General features: G+C 54.2%; 7 protein-coding genes across 7 annotated transcripts; 5 read left to right on the top strand and 2 right to left on the bottom strand.

The window, feature by feature from the left end:
- Positions 1-6,071: 6,071 nt before the first annotated feature.
- Positions 6,072-6,591, top strand: LTHEOB_2903 (Ubiquitin; the record flags this gene model as incomplete). The annotated part of the gene is made up of 2 exons (XM_035511767.1): positions 6,072-6,332; positions 6,547-6,591. The coding sequence occupies 2 exons, from the start codon at positions 6,072-6,074 to the stop codon at positions 6,589-6,591; spliced, it is 306 nt and encodes a 101-aa protein (XP_035363629.1).
- A 378-nt stretch (positions 6,592-6,969) lies between these two features.
- Positions 6,970-8,091, bottom strand: LTHEOB_2902 (Lipase 2; the record flags this gene model as incomplete). Its single annotated transcript, XM_035511766.1, has 1 exon — positions 6,970-8,091. The coding sequence occupies one exon, from the start codon at positions 8,089-8,091 to the stop codon at positions 6,970-6,972; it is 1,122 nt and encodes a 373-aa protein (XP_035363628.1).
- A 1,213-nt stretch (positions 8,092-9,304) lies between these two features.
- Positions 9,305-9,718, top strand: LTHEOB_2901 (uncharacterized protein; the record flags this gene model as incomplete). The annotated part of the gene is made up of 1 exon (XM_035511765.1): positions 9,305-9,718. One exon carries the CDS (start codon positions 9,305-9,307, stop codon positions 9,716-9,718), a length of 414 nt encoding a protein of 137 aa, XP_035363627.1.
- Positions 9,719-10,782: 1,064 nt separating this feature from the next.
- Positions 10,783-11,823, top strand: LTHEOB_2900 (uncharacterized protein; the record flags this gene model as incomplete). Its single annotated transcript, XM_035511764.1, has 1 exon — positions 10,783-11,823. The coding sequence occupies one exon, from the start codon at positions 10,783-10,785 to the stop codon at positions 11,821-11,823; it is 1,041 nt and encodes a 346-aa protein (XP_035363626.1).
- A 1,401-nt stretch (positions 11,824-13,224) lies between these two features.
- LTHEOB_2899 (uncharacterized protein) lies at positions 13,225-16,577 on the bottom strand (the record flags this gene model as incomplete). The annotated part of the gene is made up of 5 exons (XM_035511761.1): positions 13,225-14,396; positions 14,501-15,163; positions 15,227-15,596; positions 15,690-16,019; positions 16,068-16,577. 5 exons carry the CDS (start codon positions 16,575-16,577, stop codon positions 13,225-13,227), a joined length of 3,045 nt encoding a protein of 1,014 aa, XP_035363625.1.
- Positions 16,578-18,400: 1,823 nt separating this feature from the next.
- On the top strand, positions 18,401-19,082 carry LTHEOB_2898 (uncharacterized protein; the record flags this gene model as incomplete). Its single annotated transcript, XM_035511760.1, has 2 exons — positions 18,401-18,865; positions 18,921-19,082. The coding sequence occupies 2 exons, from the start codon at positions 18,401-18,403 to the stop codon at positions 19,080-19,082; spliced, it is 627 nt and encodes a 208-aa protein (XP_035363624.1).
- An 889-nt stretch (positions 19,083-19,971) lies between these two features.
- LTHEOB_2897 (Caleosin domain containing protein) lies at positions 19,972-21,364 on the top strand (the record flags this gene model as incomplete). Its single annotated transcript, XM_035511759.1, has 3 exons — positions 19,972-20,430; positions 20,644-21,046; positions 21,156-21,364. 3 exons carry the CDS (start codon positions 19,972-19,974, stop codon positions 21,362-21,364), a joined length of 1,071 nt encoding a protein of 356 aa, XP_035363623.1.
- Between the last annotated feature and the right edge of the window lie 351 nt (positions 21,365-21,715).

Genomic DNA, 21,715 nt, shown 5'->3' with positions numbered 1-21,715 from the left:
TTAATCAGGTCGTTTTGCCATTTTTCATACTATATCAATGGCTATTAGCACGTACTGAAATTAGCACGGCGTCGTGCTTTTTTTAGTCCCACATTATTCATTGATTCAAGTGGACTGTCTAACAATTTGTTTTGCCTGCGCTCTTTCATCACTGGCTGTTTGGAATTCTCCACATCCATTCTCTCTCTTTCTTCACTACACCATCGTCCGCTGTATCTCTTATCGGATTGATATCTGTGCCATTTCAGTGCTTGCTCAAAAGAGCTTCAAATTCATAAGGCTGTTCCTGCTTGAGAATGTACTAACCTTTCTGGATCATGTCTCGCCACGTTGATCAACAAAGCTTCCTCACTACAACCAATATCTGTCTTCAGGAAATCGAACACCCATCGATCTCTTGAATTATTTAACGCATGTATAAGGGGCAGCTTCCCATTCGCGTCTTCGATCTCCAACTTTGCAGACGCGATAGCAAAGATGTACTCTCTGATAGGTCTAGATCCTTTTTCTGCAGCGTGAGAGAGTATGCTACGGCCATAGTTGTCAAGTATGTCGATCTTGGCAGATGCCTCTTGAACAAGGTACTTTGTCATCTCCACGTTCGAGGCTCGTAACGCGTGGAAAAGAGGTGTGTATCCGAGATAGTCCTGACTGTCGACTGATGCGCCGTGCTCTAGTAGAAGCTCCGCGATTGCCACGCAGCCCACCCTCGCAGCGACTGCCAAAGGTGTTTCGCCCATTCGGTTCTTATGCTCCACGTTTACAATTCCAGTATCAAGCTGATTTTTCCTGTCATCTGCCCTTTTGTACGGTGCAGCAATGAATAGTGGAGCTCGACTACGGCGGTCGGGGTAGCAAACATCAACAATATTCGTCCGATGTGTACGGCACGGCCGATACGCCAAGGTCGATAAATTAGAGCACCACGAGCTGTCCAGCGTTTTTTTCATTAAGATATCCACAGCTTTTTTCTGGTCGTATTCGATTGCATAGTGTAGTGGAGTCCTGCCGTCATTATCGGGCCAATCGAGATCGACAGTCCCATGATTTAGGCCTTCCCATATTAGTGTCTGTGCAACATCTCCATTGCCGTTTTGGAGTGCATGGTGTAGTGGAGTCTTGCCGTCCCTGTTAGGTCTATCGAGATTGACAGTCCCACGATTTAGGCCTTCCCGTATCAATGTCTTTGCAACATCTACACTGCCGTTCTGAAGTGCATGATGCAAAGGAGTCTCGCCGTTATTATCGGGCCGATCAAAGTCGACAGTTCCATGGTTCAGGCCTTCCCATATCAATGTCTGTGCAACATCTTCCATGCCGTATCTAATTGCGTAGTGCAGTGGGGTCGTTCCATCGTTGCGTGGATGATCGATATCGATACAGCCGCATTCCCGTGCCTCTTGTATCAAGAACTTGGTGGCATCGCCTTTGGATTTTCCAATCGCGCAGTGTAGTGCAGTGTTTCCTTGACCATCCTCGACAGAGCAACACCTTGGATCTTGCCTGAGAAAATATCTCAACGCACTAGTAATTCCCGATGCTGCAAGAACATGCGTAATTGATGAAGTTTCGGTCAACGTTAATTGATCATGGTCAATCATCCCTAGGAGTACGATGTCTTGCCAAGCACCGATTAAGTTAGTGTTGAAGAGATTTAGAAGATCTGATTGATCCCAACCACATTTTTCCACGGCCTCAAGATGGTGGCACAGATGTTCTGAGCCATAAACAGCTACCGGGATCGTCTTCTCCAAGTGTTCTCGCAGACTTCGTTGGATATCAATTCGACCAAATCGCCGGCACATGGACAGCAAGGACTCACAGCAATCTGGAAATTTGAAGGATCTCCTCTCATAGCCATTGCGATCAATTGCAGAATGAGTAGGATTAAATTCAACGCGCCTGTCTGATTTTGACAGAAGACGATGCGTCTCAATGAAATCCTTAGTATCTTCCATAACCATGGCCGTCATACACGTCCGTGATATTTGAAAGTGGCCGAGACCTTTCACCTTCATGGTCTGCTGAAGTGGCTCCAAACCGGCTATTTCAGAGCCAGCTAAATCCGCCAAACCACCTTCTAGTAGAAAGTCATACACAGACTGATGGGTGAATTGGACGATCTCTTTCGAATTTTGACGCCGTACCTCGGCCAAACCTCTTGATAGCTTTGTGACTGTAACAACCATCGCTTTGAGAGTTTGAAAATCCCGGTATTTGCTAGGCTCCACAATATCATGCTTTTCCGGTCCAAGCACGAGGGCATGCTTTATTGTAGCCAGAGTCAGAGGACCCTTCGAGAAGCAAAGCCATTGAAATAGCTTAAGCGTCAAAGCCTGTTCCTTCGGAGAATACTTTGCGTTTCCTTTGCCGTCAGGTCGATTTGGTGAAACCAGCTGGCTGTAGAATTGATGGAGATCTGATGGAGTCCTGGAAATTTGCTCATGAATGTCCACCATGGTGTCCATTTCCGTGAACATCCTGCCGACCTCCTTAATCATGAGATTGGCCCACTGGAATGTTCGGCCTGTTTTGCTAATGATCTCGTTTTGCACTTCTTTCAAAACTCCGTCCTCGATCCCTACACTTGGATCAGGCTTTAGCTTGTCGCTAACGAAAATGGATAGGTCCTCTTTGTTGTGCTGATCTACGTCAATTATGGGATTTTGTTCCTGTCCCACAATGACGGGATAGGGGCGACAGGAAAAGCAGATCCTCAGGGAGCGATGAATGCCATCCGTGGCCTTCTTTGCACTGTTCTCAATGCTCCGAAAGAATCGCATCAATTCCATGGCATTGACCTGTCCAGCTTCATCTAAGGCGTCCGCTAAGAGAATTATCGGAATCCCGGCTGAGATGGCCTTGAAAATAATAGATGATAGAAAGTCTCTGAGCTCCTGCATTTCCCACCCGAACTTTTCGCCCAGTCTTGATCGATCCTGGGCATACTTTTCGAATATGTCATGGCAGAATTGTGGGATCTCTGGCAAAAGCTGGTTTAACAAAACGCTGTAGAATCCAAAGAGGGAACGATGAACTTCTAAACCTGTGCCGTGGAAGAAGAAGGAAACCACTACTGGGCTCGCAATATTGGGGTTTTCGCAATCCAATGTATCGGAAAGATACTTCATCAATGATGATTTTCCAGATCCTGGCTGTCCTCGTATCCATAGGGTTCCGGTGAGACTTCTTTTCCATGTCTGGAAGATGGGGTGGCTCTCAATCCATTTGCAAGTGCCGGCTACCAAATCGATGCTGCGCTTCCGAGATTCCTGGTTTGCGATAGCTAAAGATCTCACGCACTCTACAATAGTTACTTAGTACTGGTAATGGATGATTTGATTTATGATTCACTAACCAAATTGCGCTGAAGTCAGAGGAACGCAGATTCTTCCTGAGACGGATCAATACCCTTCTTCCTCTCGGTAGGCAGATTCAGACTGTACCATTATTGTTCCTTGGAATATCTTCCTTGATGCGTTTCAAATGTCCAGACACCATTGCGTAGTAAGGGTCTTCTTGATGAGTAAACTTGACGACTTCAGAGTGCGTGCGATTGATCGGCTCAACAAAGTGGTGATCCTGTTCCGAGGAGCGAGCACGACCATTTGTAGCAGAGTGCGGATCCACGAGCAGTGCGTCCGGTCCCGTCATACTCCACCCGGAGTCCATCTGACTATGCTTAGCGCAATAATATAGATGGAAATATGAAATCCGTGCATACCAATCTCGCTGTTGGCGACTCCTTTGTCTCATAGTACCAGTACTTTGAAAACGATTGAGAGGCGATATCGAATGGTTCTTTTTGCCGGCGTAAGGTTTCTGAGGTGCCTTTGAGCGATTTCACAAGATCTTCATTTGGTTTGCCTTCCACCATGGGGATGAGCGACTCGATGTTCATCCCTAATGTCGGAACGGCAAAGAAGAGGGCTGCCCGTAAAGCATGGAGATTTGCCTTATCATCTTCTGCTTGAGATTCATGCATATTGATGATAGCCTTCCAAATTGATGTCAATTAGCACAAGAACCGCAAGAGACACTATTGACGTACTTGCTTGACAACTAAACCACCCAGACTATGTCCTATAAGAACGAGAGGCTTCACATAATCCTGCAAAGAGTCAGAGAAAGCCGATTAAGTATTCGTGGTATCTTACGTGTCTAATTGACCTGATTTCTTTTATCGACTGTTGTAACTGTATTCCAAGGTCCGTGATGTTCTCGAAGGATCTGCTATTGACTGACTCGGCATCGTAGCCGTATATAAAAATGCGAGATTGAGGTAGATCTTCGGGAAGAGCGTCACGAAGCCACATGAAGGACCTATCCTTGCTCTTAAACGACCCAAACGCATGGCCACCAAGACCAGATACGGCAATACAACTATGCCAGGTCAGCAGATTCCGAGGAATATGGATGTCTCTTCTTACTCCAGAACACAATTTGAGTCAGAACCAGAATGCAGAGGCGTGAACCCGCGGAAGTGGGTGTCCAGAACCAATTTGTCGTTCACCATGGAAACCCAATAAGTCTCTTTCGACGATCTTAGAAATTCAGGAGTTCTGTTGAAGCTGACCGTGGCGATTTTCTTCTCTGGGCGGCGTGGATTTGCTGCAAGCGAGTGTACCTCCACTCTTATCGATTCAGGTATGTCCCAAGCTTCCCGTAGCAACTTCGGGATCTCCTCAATGTTATTCTCGGCGCTTATTCCTTGAAGTCTATATGTCGTGGGTGATTTCGCCGTAGTTCCATCAGTAGATGTACCATGCTTGCGTTCATCTATGGAGTGGTCAAGTGAAACTGAAGGCTTATCGCCTACATCTTGCGCGTGAGGATTGGGGGTACCAGAGAGAAAACATAGGTGATAAAAAGCCCCTAGAGCGATTCCGAAGACAAGGAGGTTGACGAGTGCTGAAGCAAGCAATTCTTGCATAGCTCCGCGGATGGGGTGCGGTCGAAATGTAGTTGGAAAAACACGTGGGATAGGCGTTTCATTTATCGCTGGAGCTTACTCCCGCTAATGCAAGGGATATTCAGGGCCATCTTCCCGCGGATGGTATCTCATTCGTTAGTTCTCAGATCCCTGTCAAGAATCGAAGATGCCTTATCCTATGGGTTGAAGCAACCAGGATCGTCGGCGAGGCGCAGCAAGTTCACCGGTAGGCTTTTCACTGCCACTCAGGCTATTCAGTCAACTTACTGCTGATTGTTCGCCATCTCTCGTTTGTTGAAGCGAGTTGCGGCTGAATACATTACGCGCCATGCCCCATTATTTCGAGCAATTTGGCGCTCATCATTGGATGGCGGACGCGTCGAAGAACCCGCATGCGACGCGCTTACCTCCTCACCTCGACTTGACTGTGACGTGTCAACGGTTGCGACGCTGTTGCCTGATGCCACTTTCCTCTCTATCTCTCATCCTCCACGCCCGCCTAGAGCAAGATTTTTCCTGTGCGCCGACGGGGCGAAGTGGTCAGTCTGCCTTGCCGTATGCCTGAGCCAGCACGGGCGCGACTACTCCTCAAGGTCGTAGGGGTCTGGTGGCCGATGTTCGTGTCGCTCGGGCTGCACCACGCCTTGGCCAACAGTTTTTCGTGCTGTCGGGCATGTGGCACAGCACTCCCGGGATCGGTGTGGGGCCGCGTGGGTAGTGGGGTTTCTACTGCACGTGCTGGGGAATGAAGTTGCTACAGGGGTCGCATTGTGAGTTGACCGCGGCTCGAAAATTGAGGAAGACAGTGTGTTGGTGAATAACGTAAGGAGCAGAGAGCACGCGACCCAGGGGATATAAACTCTCTAAGCACAGGGAGCACCACGCTCGAAGTAAGGAAGTCTATGCAAAACAGCAGAAGCGAGATAATATGACTTGTTACACAATGAAAAGCGCTCATTTTGAGCCTCCGAAGCCTTCCAAAACTCACGCTAGGCATCAGCTATAGTTACCTCTGCTTCTCTCGTTCTTTCCACCCTTCTTTTTCCCAATACCCACTTTTGCCCCCAATTTCTTAGCAGAGGGGTACCAGTCCTACCGCTCCCATGGTCCATAAAAATTCCCTCCCTCTCCTCCTCAGATGGCGGAATCTCCTCCTCACCCGCACACCGCACCAAAGCCATCGAGTGCCACAACGAACCAACTGACGTCCGCCCGGCACGAGATCTTCCCACGCGCCACCGTCGAGGCGAACTGCCCGCCGGTGTGCCTGGCCGTGTACCCGGGGCAGCACAGGCGCGACTACGCGTCATCGAAGGTCGTCGGGATGCGGTGGCCGATGTTTGCGTTCGCGTTCGGCCCGGGCCACGTCAAGGTGGCCAACAACATGTTTTTCGTCACGGTGCGCATGCGGCCATGCGGCGCCCCGATCGGGGTGAGGTTGTATGTCCGGGAGAGGCTCGTGCTGGGGATGAGGGCGCTCGGGAACTTGCTTGGTGGTTGGGTTGTTTGTCGGCGTCTTGTGTTGTGCGTGTTGCATGCTCTCTCTCTTCTTTTTGTCCTTTTTCTTTTACGGGGCTTAGTCTTCTTTCGGGCTAACGTGCAGGGTTCTGTAGGGTGCCTACATGTGTAGGGATAGCTACATGTACAAAGACAGCTAGTCATCCTGACTAATGGCGCGTGCTATGGGCATGGTATTGAGATGAGGGGCCTACGTTGCAGCGCGGCTCGAGAGACGAGGAAGACAGTCTGTCCCGGGATGGTATGAGAAGTGGAAAGCACGCGAAAAAAAAAAAGAACCGTAACTGCTGCAGGAACCGAAAGGGAGCATATGGATATCACGTCCAAAGCAAGGACGTTTGAATAAACACTGTAGTGCGCCGGCAAGCATGGGGAAACCTTAATTCTTCCCCACCTAAAGTCTAATAAGTATATAATCCATAATAGAAATCTAATACAAAACAAAGGGTATACCAGAACAGCTCCTCTCCGCCATCCACAAAACGCAGCATCATCTATTCTCGCGCGCCGTCTCTACTTCAAACTCTCACACTCCCAACACCGGCCGGCACATCCCCCTCCTCCCACGCGTCCCTCACAAACTCGACCGCCGTCTCAAACGTAACCTCGCGCGCCCTCTTCTGCGCCTCATCCAACCACCCCACGGGCATCTGAGTCCACCCATGCTTCATGCCCTCAAACCGCTCAACCCTCAGATCCCCTCCCCTCCCCTCCTCCGCCACCTTCTTGACCCACACCTCGCTCTGCTCCGCCAACGAGTCCAGCTCAGGCAGCACGAGGTACATGCGGGCCTTTGGATGCAATCCGCCATTACGCAGATCCGCCAGGCCAGGCGAGGCGCGCGGGTGTGCCGCCTTATCGCGCGGGATGTACGTCGGGTGCAGGAGGTCGAAGCTGTCGCCCCAGAAGCTCTTCGTGAGGGGCAGCTTAGGCGGACGCGTGCGTTCCGAGGGCAGCTGGCGTGCATCAAACGACGGGTAATACAGCAGCAGCGGGATGCTCCTCGCAAAATCCGGCGGGATCCTGCTAGGCCAGGGCTTGTCCCCTACTTCCGGGCCCGGCTGCAGCGACAACGCGAGGTTCAGAGCGAGGTTCCCACCGCTGCTGAAGCCCGAGATGCAGAGACGCGAAGTATCCAGTGTGATATCCGGCCTCGGCGCGTCGGGAGCGGGGGGTTTCACGTTGGCAGCGATGCCGTCGCGCAGGGCCTTGTAAGCGGGCGAGGCCGGGTCGAGCAGGGCGCTGAGCACGTCCTCGCCGTCCTCGATGGCGGACGGGAACGGGTCGATGGGGCCGAGGCGGTAGTCGACCGAGATGGCGACGCAGCCCAGGTCGCGCGCCATCTTGGCGCAGAAGGGCGACTGCTCCAGGCACGACCCCATGACGAAGCCGCCGCCGTGGAAGTCGAGGACTACCGGGTAGCCCGCGGGCGAGGGGGGTGGCGAGGTGGGGACGAAGACGTAGACGGGGACGGTGTAGGCGGCCGGGTTTCGGGAGGGCAGCTTGAGGACGAACGGGTGCGGGCCTTCGGGCGAGGTGAAGCGGAGGGTGAGGTCGGGGACGGCGCGGGGGAGGCGCAGGACGGCGGTGCGCCATTGCACGTCGAGCGGCTGCGAGAAGAAGCGTTGTAGGCCGGACATGGTGGAGGTGTGGTGTAGTTCGGTCGGGTGGGCTGCGAGGTGGATGTTCAGGTTGTGGAGCTTAGGGAAGCTGGGCGAGGGAAATATAGGTGATCTACGACCAGGGAGCTCTTGCCACGACGCGCCATCGCCATCAAGGACGGCGGGCTAGAACCGGTCAAGCAGCTGCTGATGAAGACGGTGTGATTTTGGCCGCTGGATGACCTCATCATGCAAGATCGCTTGGCGCAGGGGCCGCCGATCTTTTCCACGTTCGGCCGCAACCTTCACCCAACTTCATCTTCTTGGTCACTTTGCATTTTCTCCTGCATCTCCCTTTTAATGTATGTTTCTGCCCGGTTGTGGTGACAGAATTAATGAGGCTGATTTGCATGATAGATAAATAATCCTTCGCTTTTCTTCACGAAAAAACAAACATATGTGGGGAGCTGAAGCTATCGTCCGGACGTGCATGTATAATTGTTAATTGTACATGCACATCCGGACAATAGCTTCAACTGCCTATGTCATGAACAAAAAACAAATTCATGCTAACCATCGGCCGCGAGAGGGGACTGTATCATTACTTAGCCGTGGTAACAATTAATGGGACTGATTGGCATGATGGATTCCTAAAAATAATCCTTCCCAACCTCGCTTCACGTGGAAGTTGCCATCTGGATGTTCCTGAATCATTATGAACTCTATAATTCCATCTAGACAAATGTTATAATACTTCTGACAAGCAGCATGACAGGCACGCTTTGTCTAAGGCTCACGGGTTGCCTGATTTGCCTGGCTTTCCCTGGATTGCTCCGACGCTTGCTACCGATCATTATTTCGTCCCGATCAAACCGGGCTTAGCTAAGCTTGTTTCGCGGTAGTATATTATCTCTCTCCGCCGCATTTATGGATGAAGTATCCTTTCTCATTTTTAAGTATTCATCAAGATCGGTAGAAACGAAATCAGCGCGTCCAACAACCACTTCTACAGTTTAAGCATCATACAAAGGAGGTATACATATATTATTTGATATCTCCAGTCACCTCGCCGCCGACACAACTGCACACATAACCTCTACTACTGTCTCGAGACGACCATCCACCCAATATCGCCTCTATCTATATACTCGTTAAGCATGCCATCGGACGATATACCCTTGGGAAGCGCGGCTCGCCGCCCTCGGAAGAGCGCGCAACCCCCAGCAGCAACACGCCGCCACCGTCAACAACGATGCCTTCCAGCCAACGACCTACTGTCGCCGCTCTGGAAGCGCCACTCAAGGAGCAAGAAGAGGACGCTTCCCAGACCGTCTCATCTCTCGCGAAATCCGCAATTCCCACATCCTCACCATCCTCGCTACATCATCCTCCATTTCCAGAGCCTTCGTCAGCCGCCTCCGCAACAACAAGGTCGTCTTCCACTTCGTCGCCTAGTCCCGAAGCTTCCAACTTTCCCCGCGCACTGCCAGCATCTCCAACCAACCGCCAACGCCCGCCGCTGCCCCCGCTCGGCAAGACCCACGGCAAACCCGGCATCGAGCGCGAGCGGACCAAAGTCCCCGCCTTCGAATACCGCTTCAGCAACCACCACGAGCCTGACGGCATCTTGCCCATCTTCACGGAGACGGTTCCGCATCTCCCTTAATCCACTCAACGCACCGCTCCCGCTTCTGCAGCGCGTCTTCGGCCCACCTTCCGCTCCCACTCACACAAAGCGACGCGTGCAAAAAAGGCGGCAAGTATATACCCCATCTGAGCAGCTTAGCGATGCATCGCCGGTATAGTTGCGGATCATCCGAACACATTCAAGGATACCTTGCTGAAAATCATCGACGGCTTGAAATTGACGGTGATGACGGATGAGTGGGACGAAATTTTGAAAGAGCGAAGCCACGAAGAGTTGGCACAGCAGATATACGAGCTTACCGAACCATCGTTCAAGAGTTTGCTATCATCCGGAACTACTCCCCAGATCGATGATCTGCTGAAATTGCCTTAGGTTAACTAGTTGCAGTTCGGCTGCGGGTCACTCTTAGCCAATAGTAGGGAGAGGGTACATTCGGAAGAGGCAGAAGGAGAAGACAAGAACGCCAGGAGACAGATGACGAAGAAATGAGACATTGTAGGGTAGATGAGGCTCCTGTCCGGACGGTTTTGTTCACATTCCTTATTCAAACGGTTATATACCCAAGCGGTAGCCAGGTACAATCCAATGCAATAAAGTACTTCTGGCATCGTGTGGTCGAGGTAGTACTGCCAGGCTTTAACCATCTGTTTATTGTTGGAAGCTTCTCTCTCCCAGAAGAGATTAACCCATCGTGATGATTACAAAAGCGGCGTGCCCAGCCTGACAGGATAGCTACTCTTGTAATGACGGAGGATCAGAAAAAGTGTCTCTGTGATAGTGCATTGGAGATGGGAAAGCGTCCATTATCTTATGGAGTAACAGTGAACCGCTGCCTACGGATCGTTCAGCACATGACTTATTTGTAAGTTGATCGGAAGTCTATAAGAGACATAATTGACGTAATTGGCAATCCGGTAAGCCACGGTGGACATTCACAGCCAGATTTCAGCTCCGAATTGGGAAGGTGGAAGGGTCCTGCGCCTGCACAGTGGGTTTTATATCGACGCGCGACACCATTCCTCCTCCACCCACCGCCTCCCGACCACCATCCGACCACCGTCAGCGCGATCGCGCCATCCAACATGGCAGAGGACGACATCCTCGAAGGGACGGTCGGCCCACCAGATCCGCCGTCACACAGCACACCTACACCCAATACCGACGAGCCAAACCTCACTCCGGATACCTCCCGCGCTTCCCGCAAGAAAAGGAAGAGGAAGAGCAAAGCACACAGCCCATCCAAGACGAACGGCGGCAATGATACCGAGAGGCCAGCAACTCCCCAGCCGCACGAAGGAGAAGAAAAGCCACCACCACCGCAGCCGCCCCCCTCGCCCGTCTCGCACGGTCAGCCGGACCCGCCTCGCCCGCCTCTCGGCAAACTCCAGGGCAAAGTCGTCGTCCTCAAGGACAGGGCCGAAGCCCTACGCTTCGCGGAAAAGTACAGCAACCGCCGCGACGACGGCGACGACGACGAGGACGAACCGAAAGCCGCCAGCATCCTCCCGCTCTTCACCGACGGGTCGGCGTCGCACCAGGTCAACGACGCCAACGACCACTACTGCAGCGCCGCCGTCGTGCACCGCGCGCACCCGCAGAGCGACGACTGGCTCGAGCACGGCTTCTCGCTGCTCGTAACCAAGCACAGCCTGAACGCCGAAGTCTTCGGGCTGGGCCGGGCCCTGCGGGAAGGCAAGGCATACATCGCACTGCACCCGGAGATGCAGATACACACTTTGTACATCTTCACCGACCTGATGACGTTCCTGAAGTCGATCTGGAAGATCGAGGCTGGGATCTGGGACGTCGTGGATCGCGGGTACTTGGAGGAGTTTCTGGCGCTCGACGCGGAGCTCGCGGAGGCGGGCATCCACGTCGAGTATCATTGGGTCCCGAGCCATAACGGCGTCGAGGGCAACTGCAGGGCGGATAAGGCGGCGAAGAGGCACCGGCCTGATGTCCTGTACCCCCACCTCTTCAGGACGCAGGCGCGTGCGACTAGCAAGCAGCAGAAGCACAAGGCGCTGGCGAACAAGGTGAAGAAGAGGAAGAACGATGAAAAGGAGAGTGCGGGAGTTTCCAAGAAAGGCAACAAGAGGGCACGAGTAGACTCCCAAGAGTAGCAACACTATTGTTGCGGTACTATAGATGACAATGACCAAATTTGATGTCTACAATCTCCAAGGTGTTGATCCTGTTTTCTCGGTGAAGTAGTTGTGAACGACATGGAAATGCCTTAAATGCACGTAGTGCTGGAAGCGAACTGATTAAAATGACGAGCAAGACCTACCTAATCCTATCACGGGAAAGCGCGGCGTAAACGTAGAGCTGACGATAGAGGGAAAAAAGGTTTTCGCAACGAGCAGTTTGCTATGGAGAAGCAAGGGAGCAGAAGGAATTTCATACAAGAGTGTGGTAAAATAAAGAACAAAAAGGGAGGGGCCACCCGAAGGTGACCATTTGGAAAACGCCCCTAATACGTGAGACAACCAATGCCAGTTACGGAATTCGAACACGTGTTCACTTCGGGTTCCTCCGAGGTAGGAGTCAAAAGTCCTCGCTTTTGCCTGTTCCCCCAACTAAGCTACAAGAGCTCATGGTACTGCTGGTGATGCTGACGCCACCCACTAGCCCGGCATATATGCTGAAACCCTACGCGTCACCCATAGCACTGCGAAAGTCACCGGCGCAATTGGACGCAGTGCGGTGGCTCACCTTTGTATCTCAACCGCACCGGAAGCAGTTCATCTAGATATGGCTCTCTACCAACTTCTGCGTCTGCGACAATTCACGAATATGTCGCGCGGCCCCGCTCCCCAGCCCTACCTTAGAAAAATAACACATGTGGGTAGTTGAAGCTATCGTCCGGACGTGTATGTAGAATTAAAAATTCGACATTCTCGTCCGGACGATAGCTTCAGCTACCCACGACATGAGCAAAAAACAAATCCACGCTAGCCATCGGCTGCAAGAGGGGACTACTAACCAAGAAGCAGGGTAGAAGAAGCCCGACACGTTGTCACCGCCGCCACGGGAACCAAGCCGCCGTTGTCACGCAGACATCCGGTCAAACACCACCTCCCACCACATGCTATCTATATGTGCCACCGAGAGCAGAAAATCACATCTTAACTCAGAAAGACAAAGCATTCTTCCCCGCTGAATGTCTGGCTCCATGATTCCAATTGTAACGCAAGTCCATGCAAATCAAGATAACTTTTCTATGTCCCTGGGGCGGCAACTATCCAAGCAAGCCAGCCGAACCCCACCAAATGCTCAGCAATGCGAACAAGCGACAACAAAGAAAACCCTGATGACCGTAACAACACACACACACACACACGCACACAATGATGTAGCCGTCACAAGGACGAACAATGCACGCTCCTCCGCCTCCCCCCACGGGCAACACAACAACACGGGGTATTACGCACACAAAAGTCCCTCCGTCCAGCCAAAACGAAAACACAGCACAAGACCTCCCCGCCCCGATCACCCCGTCCCTCTCCTTCCATGATACCCAATCATCTCGCATACCCAGGCAAAAACTCGCCCTCCCTCTCCCCCTCCGCCTCGACCGAATCGTCGTCGACAAAATACTCCATCATCCGCCTCGGCATCTCCTTCTCCCTGCCCCCCGCCAACCCACCACCGCCGCCTCCTCCCCCTCCCCTCGACCCAGGCGGACTCCTCAGCGGGCTCCTTAGCGGGACATCCGGCCTCGCCATTCCAGGACCATACTCCTTCCTTTCCGGGCCCCTCCCTCTGATGACCTCCCCACCAACGCCAAACTCCTTGTCCCCGCCACCACGCCTCCCCTGCGACAGCGGCGGCGAGCGCAAAGGCGGAGGAAGTAGATCATGGTCATCATCGTGGCGGTGGTAATCCCTCCTCCCATCCCCATCTCCCCCACGACCACCGTCCCTGCCATCACCATCATCGCCATGCTGCTGCTGAAACAACAACTCATTCCTCTGCTGCCCTAGCACGCGCTCGCGCAACCCACCGTAGCGCATCTCGTACTCCTCAAACTCGCGGCGCTGCGCCAGCAACTTCTGCTCAAACTGGTGCATGCGGACCTTGCGGTCGCGGTCGTTGAGCAGGCGGCCGTCGAGCTCGGAGATACGCTGATGGTGGCCGTACTGCTGCTGCTGTTCGACGGCTAGATTGCCACCACCTCGCAGCGGCGGCGACATCGACGGCGGCGGATAGAGTCCGCCAGCGGCAGCATCCCTGTTGTGCTCACCCGCCCGACTCACCCTCCCACCATCATCGCCACCACCGCTAACCGCCACCCCAATCGCGCCCTCGGCCCCCAGTTCCACCGCAACATCCGCATTATTCCCCTCCCACCGCAGTGGCGCGACCCAGCAGTGGCTCTGGCGCTGCGACGCCTCGCGGACGGACACGGCCGAGGGGACGCGGCGGGTGCCGGTGAGGCTGCGGGAGGGGGGCCACGGGGGGCAGTTGTCGAGGGAGGGGGAGAGGAAGTATGATGAAGTTTCGGGCGCCGCTGATGAGGACAACGACGGTTTGTATTTGATGCCCTCGGTGTCGACCGAGAGGGTCGACAGGACCTGCAGGATGCCGTAGAGCAGCAGCCAGCGGCCCAGGCGCGCGTCGGCCGCCGGCACGTCGCGGAGCTCGGCGGCGACGGATTTTTCGTATTCGAGGAATTCGTCGCGGAGGTCGTTGGCTGAAATGGGGTGGAGATTATTAGTTCCGTGTTGCTTGTGTCATGTAAAATGAAAGGGCTGAAGAAGAGGGAATGCGTAGTGTCAGACAACAGAGAAAACTTACCTTCCAGCATCATCCCCAATTTGTTGATGTTGGTTGCATCGCCGAAAGCCAACGAGATCTTCATCTGCTCAGAAGGATCTCGTGCGGTTACCACCTTCTCCTTCTTCCCAATGCCAAATATGTTTTTCTTCTTGGCCGGTGCGGCGGTGAGCGAAGACACCCGGCGTGGGAGAAGCGGGTACGGGTGCGGGATGTGAAGATAGGCGTGCTGATTGTCGAAGCTGATAAGCATATCCGTGATGGGCATACCCGGCAGATCTGGCGAGAAGATATCCGTCATGGCCGTCTTGCTCGCCATTTCCCACCTCCGCGTATGTCGAGCCTCGTTATCCGTCCAGATGATGTCGCGGTTGACGAGAATATCGTAAATAGCTCCAAAGTCCTCTTGGAGCTTCTGAATAAGCTCCCTGGTGACCCAGTGTCCGTGCTGATTGGTCTTCGGAGGCCACTGCTCATACTTCTGGGTGAAATATCGCCTGAGCCAGCCGCGGAAAGCCTCCGATGATCTGAAGGCTGGGCTATTGGCGACAACGTTGGGTAGATGCCAGAGATCCGGGAACGAGAAGGTGCTGAGCTTTTCCTCCGCATTCAATATCTTGATTTGCATGCCGTTGTATGCTTTCTCGAGATTGTGCCGCGTCACAGGCGAGAGCCTTTTGAACTCTGGGCGTTCAAAAGAACTTCGATTTAGCATCCCTACTGCGTGAACAAATGACTCGAGATAACCTTGGTCCCAGCCAACATCCAGCTTCTCGCTCCAGGCAAGCAAGCTGAGCGCATTCGTCAAGCTGCCTCTGACATCGTCAAGACGTCTCCCAACAACGTAATCGACGATTATTGCGGCGACGTTCGGGCGTCTGTTGGGTTCGTTCAATTCGTACATGATGTCCATGACCATTTGAAGCTCTGACAGCATTTCAAATAGATCGGTTCCAACGATGGGCTTGTTGTACAGCAGAGCGAGGAAGTTCCTGGTTGCGAGGTGGTGCCGGCGTTGTGCATGAGGGGTTTTGATGTACGACGGTGCAGGGAACCAGATTTCGTGCGTGACCTCGACCTCCTGGTTACTCAAATCTGCCGAAGATGCAACGTCGCTCTGGGTGCGTGAACGAGGCGGTGTTGGAAAAGCTGCAAGATGAGGATTTCGCAACAGTGGATTTCCTCCGTAGGTACTCTCCGAAGACCGCACGGATTGAGGAGCCATTTGTCGAGTGGGCGACATGACACGATCCGGGATGTCTCTTACGGATGATATTGTATCTTCGTCGAGATATCCCAGATTGGAAGAAGTCAGAGGGTAAGCTGGCGGGGAGCTGGCGGAGCCTGCGATGCTCGGCGGTGGGGAGTAGTCCTCCTGATCAACTTCGCCGTATGTGACGAGATTGCTCAAAAAGGACGACCGTGCCTCTTGAAGCTTCTCAACGTGGACACGCAGCATGGGACGGGTTTCGGTGTGGCTATTGCTGTCTTCACTGAAATAGACAAGGCAATTTCCGGAGGGCATGTTCATGTCGGTATCCTGAATTGATCAGCGTCAGACAGTGCAGAAAAGACGCAACCCACTCACATGCTCGAATCCTCTCCATCGCTGGGTTGGCTGTCCGTTTCCATGCCAAATCCTCATGTTTGCCCAGCCCTTTTCCCGGGATAAAAGATGTGGCGGCGCACCCTTTGGAGAAGCCAGGTCGGATTCGTAGCTGGTGTTGGAATGATGTGTCTCGGCGGTCGACTGTGCAGTCTTGGGCGGAACTCCACCGCCGCGACCTCTCGGGGCCGCCGTTTCCTTTCCCTTAACTGCATATTTCTTAGGGTCCTTTGGATCTGTGCTAAAAAGGCCGGGAGTGGCAGCTCTGATCTTGTCGCTCCCCCTCGATCTGTCGGAGCTGTGGGTGCTGACGCTCGCTGCGGTGAAGGATCCTCGACGGTGTGTTGAGGCGCCTCGAATGGGAAGATTCCAGCCAGATTCCGAAGGAGGCCTGGCGAGCTCTTCGGCAAAGTCTTTCGCCTCTTTTTTCTTCTCTGTCTTTTCGATGTTCTTCTTGATAGCCTTGCGGCTCGTTGCGCCGCGACCCGACATGGTCGCGGATTATTTCTAGTCGTTCAACCCTAATTCAGCCGTCTGACGGGAAGGCCAAAGTTACCAAACGATTGTGAGGGAGCAAAGCGCAAGTTCACAAGAATATGAAGTTGAGGCACGGTCGGCTGACGGCGAGGTAGGCTTATCAGCTCGAGCGATGATTTTCGGTGGGGCCAAGAAATGGAAGCATTGGCAGCCTGATGGAAGCAGATCACATGAATTCAAACAATGCTGAAGATCCAATTCGAGGGAGGCGCATGGATTCGTGAGCAGGCTCAATCCGTTTCCGGCGGAATGGATGCCAATGTATATGCTTGCTTATGCAATGAACTCGCAGGATGCAGGAAGAGGGCTGCGTTCAATTGGGGCCAAAACGAGGAACACGCGTCCAAACCGAGGGGAAATAGGCGTGAAAAGGAAGCGAAGGCAGGCCCTTTTATTACTGAGAGACAGGTGGTATGAGGTTTAAATACGGTCGAGTCAGACGGCGAAACCAGCGGGAAGGGTGAGGGCCGAATTGGGTTTATGGTTAGCAGCACAAGGCTGAAACAAGTCCGGGGGAGTGCCGCCCGTCGGGCGATCAGGCAGGCAGAGAGAGGGAAGAGGAAAGCAGAACGACGATCGACGACGAGATGAAGAAGAGCAGCACGCGCAGCGGAGCGAGTGGGCCAAGATGTATATGAGGCCGGCGAAATCCCTTGCGTGGCGCTCGAATTCGCAGGTTAACGTTCCACCGCATCCAATATGCGTGATAACTGACAGGGCACCAACACGGGCTGGCCGTGGCCATGCGGCGCAGGACAGGCACAAATAGGCCAGTGCGCGGGGCCGAGTCGCGACGAAGCAGCGCTGTTCGCTGGGCTGCAGAGGGCGAGCGCTGAGTGGGTGCGATAAGGAATTCCCCAGAGCGGCATGGTGTCGTGCCGGTGCGTCCGCCGGCCTCCGGCAGCCTACCACGAAAGGGGATGTCTCCGCGGCTTCTAGCGTTCGCTCCCGTCGGTTCGGCAGAGATCGCGCAGGGTCGTCTAACGGTGGCGTTCATATAATAGCGCGCTGTGCCTCGCAAAACAAATTGCCATCATTACCACCGCATCCTCTGTTTCGTCGCGCCTTCTCAACCTCGTCATGTCGCCGCGGGTGACGCGTGCCGCCGTGTTTCAGCGGCGAGTTATTCACCGGCCAGAGCGGGACGCAAACGCTGTGTGATGCGACGCCAGCCCTGCGTCAGCCGCTCGGCGCGCGAGAGGAGAGCTCGGCGGCGTCCATGGCGCAGGCGAGCGAAAGGATCGAGCTGACGGCAGTGCGACGGGGCCCTGACTTGTGGCAGTCACGCAGGCGGGAAAAAGCAATGTTGGCAGAGTCGCGACGTCTGTGGTGGTTGGTTTCGGGTGATGTGGAGGTGACAGCGGCGGGCCTGAGCGCCTGAGCTTCCCCCCGCAGCAGCTCTCCCGTCGGCCGCCCACCACTCACAGCCCGCGCAGCCTCGCTTCCACGCCGCGACCAGTTGTTCGCCAGCCTCCTCCCAGCCCTCTCTTTGCCCGCCCTCCGGTTTGTTCGGCGCCTGCAGCCTCCGCCGAAAATCTTGGTCTGGACGCTGCTGGCGGCCTTTTATTAGTGCTACGTCACTGTCCCGCCCAAATACAAAGCTTTCTTCCTCCACTGCCGTCGCATTGCCGTGCCTAACCTCCTCCTGGGTGCATCCCTCTTCCTCTAGCAAACATTGCTGCCCGATGGGCATATAACCACCACAGGCCTTTGTTTTTCCCGCCAACTGTCGCCCTCAACCAGCTCAGCTTTCCGACTCGCTGTTGACCGCCGCCGCCATGTTCTCCAGCTTGCTCTTCATCTCGACCCGGATCTTCCAGATCATCACCCTCATTCCCACTCTGGGCATGCTCGCCTGGTTCGTCCACGGCTACGTCTCCCAGAATGCTCTCACCCCGGATTTCATCCTGATCCTGTTCATCGCATCCGTGCTCGGTGCAGCATGGTGCATTGCGACGCTGGTCGCTTACGCGCGCGCTCGTTACTCGGCCCTCTTCGTCGCTCTGGTTGACCTGGGTTTCCTCGGCCTCTTCATCGCTGCCGTCTACGAGCTGCGCGGAATCGCCAGCGCCAATTGCAACAACTTCAGCAGGGACCCTTACTACATCACCCTCGGAGTCGTCGGCGGTCCTGGCCTCACCATCAACACCGAATGGTCGTTCCACCCGAACAAGGAATGCTCAATGCTCAAGGCCTGCTTCGCCTTTGGCATCATGAACTGCATCTTCTTCTTCACCTCCTTCGTAAGTTGCTTCGAGATGGGCAATTGCTGAACCCAGTACTGACTCTGCCGCCCAGCTCCTCGCTCTTTTGGTGCACCGCCACCACCGTGACCACGACGTCGTTGTGAAGCGCACCACGCACGTTTCTCGTCACAGCCACCGTCCCAGGAGCCGCGACTACGGCTACTCGAGCAGCCCGCGCCGCTCTCACCACAGCTCCCGCAGATACTACGTCTGAGACGACTCTCTTTCCCCGGACATAACTTTCGGTTTTTTTCGGCGCAGGCGGCATTTTGCAACGCAAAAGAATGCATCTCCTGCAACGACGTAGATGAAGCGGATCCTCAAGGCCTGCCACTGTACAGGCGTCCATTTGGCGGGTTGAATGCCCTTTTCTCTTCACGATAACGATTTGGCCATACGACCTTTAAATATACCCCGTAATGTAGATAGCCGAAGACTGTCCTAACTCTTTTGGGACAGCTATGATGAGCTACGAAGGCATGTAGTCTGCTTTTTCTCGTAGCGCCGGACTCCGCAAATGCGGGGCGCTACGGCTTGATCCAAATTTGATGACCTCTCCACGCTCTATCTCTTATCTCGATGCACAATAAAGCTCAAACTATCCAGATTCTCTCGTCTTTAGCTCTATCTCTGTCTGATTCAGCTGAGCAGGGTGGCAGGAATCACTTCTCCCCCAACCGCCTATTTCCGACGCGACGGTTCCCCGCTCACAAAAATGCGCTAAAGCGGCATCTCTATGGGAGATCAGGGACCGATGATATATTGCTCGCAGCTCGTTGGTGCGTTGCAACGGTCGGAGCGGCACGATCCATGTCGGCCATCCATGATCGTCATCATCACATGCGAAGCGCTCAGACCATAGGCTCTCCACGACGCTCATGATGACGAAAAGCACTGCTGCCATGGTTCATGGCATGTACTGTCAACAGAACCAATTCTTGGGGCCCAACAAGTTCCCGTCTTTCATAACTACTACTTCTGCCCCCCACAAACAACAAATCCCCCTTTCTCATCCGGAAGACTGCCCACTTCCAAATCCCTTCAAATAGCCTCCCTCCCCACCACCAAAGCCCACTCCAACCAACCAAAGCCAAACCGCACCCATGCCCAAGAAATCCCACTCCCAGAAACAACAACAGCAACACCAGCAACAACAAGCATCCCAAGACACCTCATCCTCCAAAATGCCCCCCTCCCCCAAACCCACCAACGTCGACCCCTCCGCTCCGTCGTCGTACGCCAACGTAGCCCACGTCGACCAGCACACGCCGCACGACGTGCCGCCGTCGCCGCCGCAGAGCACCATCGACGACGAGAAGGAGCGGCTGCAGCAGCAGGGGTACGAGCTGGTGGGGCGGGCGATCGAGGCGTACCCGCCGGGCAAGTCGTACGCGACGGGCATCGAGGAGGCGCCGCTGACGCTCGAGCACTCGCCCTACATCCCCGGCGACAACGAGCCGCTGCTGGACCCGGGCACGGCGCGCGCGACGACGGCCGCCAGTAAAGAAGCGCCGAATGGGACGGTCGATGGTGGGTGGGCGAGGAAGCATCAGGATAAGACTGTGAGTGCTTGCTGCTGCTGCTGCTGTCCTTGGAGTTCGCTTTTGCTTTTGCTTTTTGCTTTTGCTTTTTGCTTTTGCTTTTTGCTTTTGCTTTTTCTAGTGCTGGTGCTACTACTACTCCTATTCCCGCTCTTTGTCCCGTCACTTCACGATACCTACCCCACCCCCGCACAAACTAATTCTCAACACCCCTCACTGACGTCACCCACACAGGTCCTCCAACAGCACGTCCACTACTTCGACGCGGACCAAGACGGCGTCATCTGGCCGCGCGACACGTACATCGGGTGCCGGAAGTGGGGGTGGTCGCTGCCGCTGTCGGCCATCGTCGCGGCCATCATCCACGGCGCGCTGTCGTACCCGACCGTCCCCTCTATCGTGCTGCCCGACCCCTTCCTGCGCATCTGGGTGGCTCGCGTGCACAAGCAGAAGCACGGCGGCAGCTCCGACACGTACGACAATGAGGGCCGCTTCCGTCCGCAGCAGTTCGAGGACATCTTCGCCAAGTACGATGAGAACGATAAGGGCGGGCTGGATGTATGGGATCTGGTGAGGCTGTGGAGGGGGCAGATGCTGTTGTTTGATTTCTTTGGGGCGCTGGCGACGGCTTTGGAGTGTGAGTTTTACCCCCCTTTTCTCCCCCGTTTGGGTTGTTGCAGGTTGTCCTTCCTGTTTGAGTTTGTGTGCATCACCGTATGTGTATGATGGCTGACGTGGATACGCAGGGTTCGCGGCTTACCTTCTTCTCTGGCCCGACGACGGCATCTTGCGCAAGGACGAAGTCAGGCGCATCTACGATGGCAGCATCTTCCAGCACAAAGCCGACGAGTATGCCAGCAAGAAGCGCAAGCAGCAGAAGCAAGGGGGTGCTGGAAGGAACTTGAGGAAGCAGGCTGGCGCTTGGTGGTCTCAGACTTCGGCCAAGGCTGCTTAAACAGTGTCTTACACCCCTGCCCCCAGGCGAGCCAACTCTCAGTCGGATCAAATACGGCCCTATTCAATGCTTATCAAATAGCAAGCAGATCTATCAAAAGTAACAATCAGGTAATACAAAATTTAGTCTATTTATCATTACATTACGGCATGTCTGCATATGTTCAAGCTGACAGATATCTTAAACTACTGGCGGTGCGGTTGAGAGCGGCAGTGCGTGGCTTACCTTCTATTTCAATGCAGGAGATGGCAGCTCCGAAGCAAATCCTCTGCAGGATTTGTCGTCCGCACTCAACCACAATCCAGATACGGCCAGCTCATTGGTGCATCTTCCCTGACCCCAGAGATTTCA

The sequence above is a fragment of the Lasiodiplodia theobromae genome (assembly GCF_012971845.1).
Source record: "Lasiodiplodia theobromae strain AM2As chromosome Unknown scaffold_7, whole genome shotgun sequence".
Classification (NCBI taxonomy): domain Eukaryota; kingdom Fungi; phylum Ascomycota; class Dothideomycetes; order Botryosphaeriales; family Botryosphaeriaceae; genus Lasiodiplodia; species Lasiodiplodia theobromae.
This window is presented reverse-complemented; position numbering and strand designations above follow the sequence as displayed.